The following is a 10,055-nucleotide window of genomic DNA, read 5'->3' as shown; positions in this document are numbered from 1 at the left end:
ACATCAGATTGAATGAGTATCTCTTAGATTCCTTAACCAGAATCTTCGTGGTATAAGCTAGAGTTGATGGCGGCATTCATGAGAATCCGAAAAGTCTAAACCTTGTCTGTGGTATTTCGAGTAGGATTCTGGGATTGGATGACTGTGACAAGCTTCAAACTCGCGAGTGTTGGGCATGATGACAAACGCAAAACAATCAATGGATTCTATTCCGACATGATCGAGAACCAACAGCTGATTAGCCATGCTGTGACAGAGCATTTGGACCATTTTCACTGAGAGGATGGGAAGTAGCCATTGACAATGGTGACACCCTACATAGAGCTTGCCATGGAAGGAACTTTGCACTTTTGCATTGAGTTGAATATTACATTACAGGAATTCAGAAGACAAAGCATCTCCAAAACCCCAACATATTCTCCATTACTGCACAACAAGTAATTATTTCACGCTCTTTTATTTTTTCTAATAATTCAAACTGATAATTATAATTGATATCCTGACTAAGAATAATAAAATAAACATAGCTTGCTTTAAACCAACAATCTCCGTGGGATCGACTCTTACTCACGTAAGGTATTACTTGGACGACCCAGTGCACTTGCTGGTTAGTTGTGCAGATTGCAAAAGTGTGATTGCAATTTCATGCACCACATGTCCTCATGCTAAGCACAACCAAAGGAGATGAATGAAAGGGTAAACATTTTATTCAAAGCAACTACTTATATGCATGCAACTATACTAAATGTTATCTACCTATATCTATACTATGATTCCTATTGAGTTTGGTAAAAAAAAAACAAACAAGAGAATCTCAATCAATCCAAAGTAGAAACTTAGGGCCAAGACAAAGCAGATATAGCAATACGATCAATGTCCAAAGATTTGATTTGAAATTTTTCAAAAATTAAGTTTAATAACTTGTAAGAAGATACAAGATAAGGAATGGAAACATAGAATTGAGCGATCGAACCCCTCGCTCAATTTTTCAAGAGCATTAAAATGATATAAAGTTTGAGGAAAATGAAGTTTTATAGAGGAAATTATGAGCGTTTGAAGTTCGGTGCAAAAATCTGAAATTCTACAGCTTTGAATTTTTCTAAGTCTGATACAGCAAGCATATGCGGCACACGCACACCACACGGGTAACAGCCTTTGCCAAGCACTCCAACGTACGCAGTGCATGGATGCGTATGCGCCATGGTCCAATTTTACTTAAATGTGTACGCAGCTAATGTGTGCCGAACCGTCAGTTAGGAATTTTCTTAATAAGAATTGCGTTGTGAGTATAGTCCCAACCGACAATTACGGCCTACAATCAAAGTTTAAATAAAGAGATTGTCACAATCAAAACAAATATAAACCGGGAGTTTTAAATCCCAGGTCATATTCCCTCGGACTACCAATTTGGTGTACACACTTTTGGTTGTGAAATAAGGAGGTGTTTTCAAGCATGGAATTGAAATTTAAAAGAACTAAAGAATAAATGAACTAACAAAGGATTAAAAGACAATTAATGCCAATTAGAAAGAAACAAGATCAAAACTAGTGAAAATGGAGTGCAATGTACAAAAGATCCTTGACTTGGAAATGGGAATTAAGGAATCCTAACCTTGTCATAACGACAACTATGGCAATTACAATGAGTTAATTTTACTTCGTCAACCCCTAACATTGAGGAATAAGTCAAGTAAGTATAATTGAACTTTAATATACAAATCCTAGCTAACTTACTAATTAACTTAGTAAAAAACTAGCATTAGTGGAAACAAGAGCAATTAACAACCAAAAAATTACCACTAAATGTCGGACATTATGACTCTAGTATCCTAACTACTCATTTCCCAAGCCAAGGAGTGAAAAATCTACTCAAAATTCATAATTGGCATTTTCACAAACACTTGGTGGGCATAAAAGCAAAACATAGTAAATTGCAAAAGATAATGAAAACTATAACTAAACTATGCACAAAATCAATAATAGAAATTCAATCAAGCATATATAAATCATCAATCATCAAAATCATCAACAAAAGATTCAAGAAACCAAAATTGGATATATTAACAATGTAACTTTAACTATGAGCAAAATGTAACAAGAGTAGTGTAATCAAGGTTTTGAAAATCAGTTCGAACCGGATGGTCAAACCGGTCGAACCATGAACCGAGGGAAAAAGCAGTTCGGATAATAAACAAAACCGCAGATTTTGAAAACAGTGATCAAACTGGTGAACCGGTCAGGAACCGGTTGGTCGAACTAAACTGTGACCCGACCGATTTTTTAATTTTTGCCCAAAATGCTGCGTTTTTCCCCAGAAGAACCCTAGCCTTCAGTCTTCACTCTTCAGTTCTTCAACCAGACAACACACGAGAGCCTCCACCCTCCAGCCCTCCACTCTCACCTCTCGCTCTCAGTTACCACGCCTCTAGTCTCTATCTCGAGCTTCCGACGTACCCTCCGTCCAGCCACCGCCGCGGTCGCAAGTTCCAAATGGCTATCTAAGGAATATCATAACAGTGTTAGTCTGATTTCTACATAAGCCTTGATTTGTTCAGATGCATTAGTTAAAGTTCTTCATTAGTTAGAGTTCTTCATTAAATGATTAATTTTTTGTGTTGGTTGCTGATTAATTCTTTGGTGCTAGTTGTTGATTAATTTTTTAGTGCTGATTGCTTAAAGCATTATTAACTATTAAGTGATTAATTGTTTAAATTGATTGTTTAGTGCTGATTCCAAATGGCTATCAAAGGAATAGCATAACAATGCTGGTCTATAATGTTTTGTACATAAGCCTTGATTTATTCAGATGTATTAGTTAGAGTTCTTCATTAGTTAGAGTTCTTTATTAAATGATTAAGGTTTATATTAGATTATAATTATGTTTTAATGTCTTTATTTATATTTTATTTATTATTTTATTACAAAACAGTTTTTTCGGTTCAACCACGGTCGAACCGGTTGAACCTATAAACCAGTGAACCAGCAGTTAAAACAGTTCGATGACCGGTTCAATTTTCAGAACCTTGAGTGTAATTAAAGAGAATAGCAAAGGTTACTTACAATGAAATAAGAAAATATCCAAGATCGAAAATTGTAATTGAGCTAATTCTATTATGAACCCTAATAAAACCTAAGAGAAAATTGAAAGAACACTACTCTCAACTACTCTCAACTACTCGTACTCCTAAAAATCTATGTAATTGTGTAAAATTGGTCCTCTTCATATGCCATCTTGCCTCTTTGATATAACTCATATTTCAACTTCAGGAACTCCAAAAATTGGGCCAAGAGGCCCCAAAAATCACAAGTCACGTGAATTTTTAATGAAGTCATGCGTCAGAACTTGTGCATACACATAGGGTTGTGTGCGTATGCACACTAGCTGAAATTCATATTGTGCGTATGAATAGGAAGGTGTGCGTACGCACACTGGAGTGTGTGCTTTTCCTTTGTTTTCTTCATGAAATCTCTCATTTCGCATGCTTCCTTCCACTTCTTTCTAGCCATTCTTGCCTATTGGACCTGAAATCACTCAACAAAACATATCAAAACATCGAATGGAATAAAAGTGGAATAAAATTGATTAATTTAAGCATAAAAAAGCATGTTTTCACATTTAGGCACAATTTAGAGAGAAATGACAAAAGTATGCTATTTAAGTGAATATATACGGGTTTACGTGATGAAATTCACTTAATTCAAGTCAAAATTTACCATCAAATATGGACTTATCAATTCTTTCACACTTAAACAACTGCATGTCCTCATGCTAATCACAAACAAGGAGAAGAATCAAAGGGCAAACAACTTATTAAATGAAACTATCTATATGCATGCAACTATACTAAATGCTATCTATATCTATCTGTATTATAGTTTCCTATTGAATTGGCAAAATAAACAATCAAATTTTCAAGCAAGCAAATAGACATATAGGGCTAAACAAAGAAATATTTCAATGCGATCAAAATCCAAAGAATTGATTCGAATTTTAAAATGAAATGAAGTAACTTGCAAGAAAATATAAAATCAGAGGTGGAGACATAGAATTGAGTAATCGAACCCCTCACCGGATGTGTATACACTCTAATTGCTCAGTGTTTAGGGTTTAATCAGTCAAGTCTCCTCTAATAATGATTTCTAAGATTTTCTATTCATCTAACAATTAACAAGTATTTGATGCATGTAAGCAAATATCATGAGGACTTCTTAGGATTGTAATGGGGTTAAGGTTAAGGTAGGATGAACATGGCCAAGTGGACTAATAAATTGGATCTTTGATTAGCTCAAGTATCCCACCCAACCTATATCAACCTAATCACTAAACTGCAACCTAACTTCCCATTCCTCTCTTTTTACACACATTCATGCATCTTTATAATCTAAATCCACATATGTATTCCTTATTCATATTTCTTCTTTTCGGTAACCTTTATCCCCTTTTTGTTATTATTTTTTTTCAAATTTTTTCTTCTTTTTTTTTTTCAGGAAATCAAATGCATATGACTTAAGCAGTTGACACATGAATGTACATAATTTTCAAAATTTTCAATGAAGTACCCAAAACAAACTTTTTGATTCACTACCTTCCACAAATCCCCCCCACACTTAAATGAAATACACTCCTCAACCTAAGCTAATCAAAGATGCAATTCAACGTTATTCATGGTTTTTCACTTAAGGTTGGTGATGCAGTAATAATTAGAACAAAAGGGGATTAAGAAGCTCAAAAGTGGCTCACAATGGTAGATATAAGGGTATGATCATATGGGTTTAGTGAGCTTTAATTCAAAAATGGCCTCAATCATGATAAATGCATTCAAAACATCAAACATCGAAAATAAAGAATCAAGCAAATATAAGATCACAATCATAGAAGGAGCATAGCACACAAGAATAAAGATTGTGGTTAAAATATGCAACAACGCATCATAAGCTCAACAACTTACATGGTTATTTGTTCTATCTCCCTTCTATGTTCCACAAAAATCATTCAAGAAAGTTTAAGAAATTATTTTTCCAAATCAATCAATGGAATGCTCGAAAAGAAAGTTTTGAAAATTTTTGATATTTTCGCCAAAATTATTTCCTATGTATGTTATGTTGGATGCAATTTCAAAAATTCCTAGTTCTTTTTCTAATTTCTACTATCCAAAATTCATCATGAACAATTAGGACAAAGATGAACTAGGTGCTATACTATTCACAACATCCAATCACAACTTCTATCTATAGACTATATACCCATAAAAACGCAATTTCTAGAAATGAAACTAAAGATAAACTGGGATATATACGACCAACCAAAATAAGAATGTGCAGTGCAAAAGTCAAAAGTACTAGTAAATATCCACAAAAGCATAATAACATAAAGCATAAAAGATTGCAAAGTATTTAGAAAGAAAGTTTACACACCAAAAGTCGTGAATCCTCCCCCACACTTAAGGGTTGCACGGTCCTCCGTGCATAGATGAGAATCTGGGGGACGGACGGCTCTAGAAATCTCCACTTCCAGCTGGTGGCTACGGGTGCTCTAGTGGCTATAGGTGCTCTAGTGGCTGCGGGTGCTCCGGTGGCTGGTACACGATCAAATCTAAAATCGGCTCGACATCCTCATCTTTAGCGTCGTCCTCCTCCGCCACCGACTCGGGTGAATCCATAGGAGTTGGGCTAGGGTCTCCTCACTCAAGCTTCTCCGCTAACCACTGAAAACATTACACATTGCGGCGCTCGTTGCGATAGACCTCCTACAAAATCTGCTGGACCAACTCATAAATAGGTCGGGAGGAAGATGTAGGAGTTGATGGTAGTGGTGGCGTTGATGATGATGATGACTCTATTGTCTTCCTCTTCTTGGTGCTCTTCTTTGCCGACTCCTCCCACTCCCCGAATGGCAAAAATCGATGGCCATTCGGGACTCTAAACATACGGTCATCTGGCCTCCTCTTCACTCCAGCTACCGTGGCTAATCTCATAATGAGTGATGGGAAGGGAATGTTGAATTTCTGCTGCTGGTTCACCTTCCACATCGACTCTTTGATCAAAGGTAAGATCAGTATCTTCTTATCCTCTTGGTGCATAAAATTAGAACTCACACAACTTCACCGGCAAGTGCACCAGGTTGTCCAAGCAATACCTCAAGTGAATGAGGGTTGATCCCACGAGGATTGTTGGATTGAGCAAGCAATAATTATCTTGTTGGAGTTAGTGAAGCAAACAGTAAAAGATGGTTGTTGGTGTAAAACGCATAAATAATAAAATAGTAAATAAAGAAAGCAAATAAACAGGTTGGAGTAAAACAATGATGAGAAAACAATTAAGGTCTTGAAGATATTTATCTTTCTGGATTAAGACTTCTTACCAACTTTTTTAACAATGAGTGATTCATTCTATGGAAAATCATAAGTGATTAAAACCTAATCTCTTAGCAATTTAATCTCCTCTAATCTTACTAAAATGCCACAGACAAGGTCAGTTAGTTCATATCAGAGAGTGAAGTTCAGAAAACCAGTTTAGCACCACAAAAATCTTAATTACCCAAAGCTAACAGAATTTTATGTCACAAATCCTAATTAGTCCAGGTAATTCGTAGTTTAGGAGGAGTGGTGTCAAGTTGTAGCTCAAGCAAGATAGCTCTCTCGAGAATCACAAAAGCTCATGTAGAAAAAGGGTCATACTCTTGTTCCACCTAGATTCATAAGATTAGGACGAAAACAACACGTTAGAATTGAATCAAACATTAATTAAAATAGAAGAATAATAATCTTAATCCATAGAAATAAACAGAGCTCCTAACCATAATCATGAGGTTTAGTTGCTCATAACTTTATAGGAAAATGCAAAAGTAAGGAGTTCCCCTCCTAGTGGAAAGATTGAGTGTCTCTGGGGAGGAAGGAAGTCCCCCATTTATAGTAAAAACTTCTAAGACTAAACCTAGAATTCAAATTCAAACTAAATCAAAACAAAAATCAAATCTAGATCAAATCAAATCTTCTGATTTGAAACTTGAATTCTAAACCTAAAAGATATAGTTTGTAATTAAAAATTTCATATAGAAAATAAAATAAGCTAAGATGTGCTAAATCCACTTGAGAGGCCCAAAGAGGAATAATTCGTGCTGCTGGGGGAGTTTTACTTCAATAATGGGCATTAAACGCCCAAAGGAGAGTGTAACATGCTAATTCTGGCCTCCTGCTAGCGTTTAGTGCCAAAATGGGCGTTCAACACCGGGAGTGACTCCTTCTTGGGTGCTAAATGCCAGGCTCGGCATTTAGCACCAGATTTAGCAGTGATTTCATAAGAAAAGTATAATCTATTATATATCTAACGCCATTGAGACCGCGTCAATTGAACTTGTGTAGCTCAAGTTATGCTCGTCGGAATGCAAGGAGGTCAGGGTTGACAGCATCTACTATCCTTTCTTCGTTGTTGCACAAAACTCTTCCAAATTCGCTCAAAATTCACCTGAAATCATAAAAACACCACAAAAACTCAAAGTAGCATCCAAAGAGTTTTTTTGGCATTAAAATATAATAAAACTTAATAAAAACTAACTAAAAACAACTAGAAAATGAGGGAAAAAGTATATAAGATGCTCACGCATTACTTCCAAGATATCCCAAAGAAGCACAATACATACTCTAATGTAGGTGGCGTAGCTGCTAGGCAACAGATAATCGGCGACTATCTGCTGTCATATCCTCGCCTTGGGAGTGGGGTTGAAGCATACAATACTAATGGGGGCAGCTTTCTCCCTTGAACTGTACTCCCATCGGACCTCAGGGTGGTCAATCTTCTTCAGGATAGTATCCAATGTGATCATGCCCTAGATCACATCCGCCTTTATCTTCGGATAGGCATCTCGACTAGGTGGTATGTGTGGAAGTTGCAAGAGGGCCTTAAATGCCTGAGTAGGGGTATCTAACTGTTGTTCTATAAGGAATACTGTCTGTGTGTCTCCAGTCAAAAGATTCCTATAAAATTCCTGCACAATGGACTCGTTAATCTCCATTGGATCTTGCTCAATAAAGGTCCACTGGTAGTAAGCTATGCGGTCATGGATGACACTCGCAAGCTTCTCCGGAATGTTCAGTTTTTGCTCCCAACTAGTGTATGAACCCGTGCTCAGCACGGAAAAATTTATAAAAGTAAAAAAAAAAAATTGTATGCTTCGATATTTAAAATAAAAGTACAAAATAACTATTATTTTAAGAAATTTATAAAATTATTATCAAAATCAAAGTTCAACTTAAAAAAAGTGAGTAACAATTATTTTATATTTTTTAAGGTAAAATAATTATACACTGTTACAGAATTTAAAATAAAGTTAAAATATTTACATTAGAATACTATTTTTTCAAACACTTCTCTATAAACAACATTGATGGTTGAATTTGCAGACATTCTTACCTGATTCATAAGTAAAATTTTTAAACATCTCTTACTCTTAACTCTTGAAAGTGCCACATATAGTTGGCCATGTGTAAAAACTGGTTTGGGCAAGTACAATCCAACATGAGATAAAGTTTGTCCCTGAGGCTTATTAATTGTCATGGCAAACGATACTATTATGGGAAGCTGTCTTCGTTGGAATCTAACTGGGACGGTTTCATTTGTTGGTACCATATTCTTCTTGGAATCAAAGCAACATGACCAACATTGTTACTCTTTAAGACTTCACATTCTATGACATGATTTCTAAGCTTCCTAACTTGTATCCTTGTACCATTACAAAGACCACTGGATTGGTCAATATTCCTCAGTAACATCACCGGAACACCAACCTTGAGTATTAATTTATGTGGAGGCAAACCAGAGCAATTTATGCTATTCAGTAATTCAGGACCATAAAGATCTAGTTGACTCTCCATATTCCCTTCATCCATACAAATAGAATCCGAACTAAGATATAATTTTTTTCCTCCAGGAATGATAGCCATTAGATGGTTGTTGACCTCTTCAACGATGTCTAGTGTGGGAGCCAGTATGGTTCTTGCTTTCAAAATATTCTTTGAGGACATGTTTTCCAAAATATTTGGATAAGAAAAATGAACCAACTCATCAAATGCCTGGTCCGAAGAAGGAATAACAATATCTCTAAGAAGACATATCTCAGATTCACCATCCATATTGTCACCTATTAGACCATCACCAACTTTCAATAACCACTTACCAAATTGCTCTGTCTCATCTTGATCTGAAGCAATCGTCCTTACAAAGAGTCTCATGTTTTTTATTAGTTTGAGCACCTGACAAAACTTCCAAAGGTAAGACGAATTAACGGTTGAATGAACGATATTTTGTCTCGATCCTCGTGAAATGACAGGAAGAACTTGTCTAAAGTCTCTACCTAGTACAACCACTTTTCCTCCAAAGGGCAAATCTTTGCTATATGTTGGAGAACACCTCATGATATCACCCAAGCATTTATCAAGCGCTTCATAGCAGTACCTACTAACCATTGGAGCCTCATCCCAAATTATAAGTTTAGCTTTCAACAACAACATTGCTTGAGGGGAACCAGGTTTGATGTTACATACAGAATCCTCAGCAATATTCAGCGGTATTTTGAACCTTGAGTGTGCCGTTCTTCCATTGGGAAGAAGTAAAGATGCAATACCACTCGAAGCAATGTTTAACACTATATCACTCCTTGAGCGAATCTCAGCAGACATAAGATTTCAGAGAAATGTTTTTCCAGTATCTGCATGACCATATACAAAGAAAAAACCCCTTCATCACAATACACACCTGTAACAATTTTATCAAATGCATATCTCTACTCAGGTGTTGCGATGGCTAACATGTCTGAGGCATTTTTCTTTAAATCATCCCTGTTAAAGTTTAGCTCTTCCCTAATAACCCTTTTGGTTAACAAAGAACTATCAACTTTAGTTGCTAAAGTCATAGGAGGATAGTCTTTTAAGGTTTTACCATAGGAATGTAAGATCTTGTCTATATCCATTAAGCACAGCTGCTTAATCTCATCATCTGACATTGTTAACTATGCATATTATATGATACTATAAAATTTAATCAAACTAAAAATGATCAAT

General features: G+C 35.9%; 1 protein-coding gene across 1 annotated transcript; it reads right to left on the bottom strand.

Annotated features, from left to right (window-relative positions):
- Positions 1-7,825: 7,825 nt before the first annotated feature.
- LOC130934037 (uncharacterized) lies at positions 7,826-9,674 on the bottom strand. The gene is made up of 2 exons (XM_057863628.1): positions 8,623-9,674; positions 7,826-8,105 (listed from the first exon to the last, which is right to left on the bottom strand). The coding sequence occupies exons 1-2, from the start codon at positions 9,672-9,674 to the stop codon at positions 7,826-7,828; spliced, it is 1,332 nt and encodes a 443-aa protein (XP_057719611.1).
- Between the last annotated feature and the right edge of the window lie 381 nt (positions 9,675-10,055).

This window comes from Arachis stenosperma, chromosome 6 (assembly GCF_014773155.1).
Source record: "Arachis stenosperma cultivar V10309 chromosome 6, arast.V10309.gnm1.PFL2, whole genome shotgun sequence".
Lineage (NCBI taxonomy): Eukaryota > Viridiplantae > Streptophyta > Magnoliopsida > Fabales > Fabaceae > Arachis > Arachis stenosperma.
This window is presented reverse-complemented; position numbering and strand designations above follow the sequence as displayed.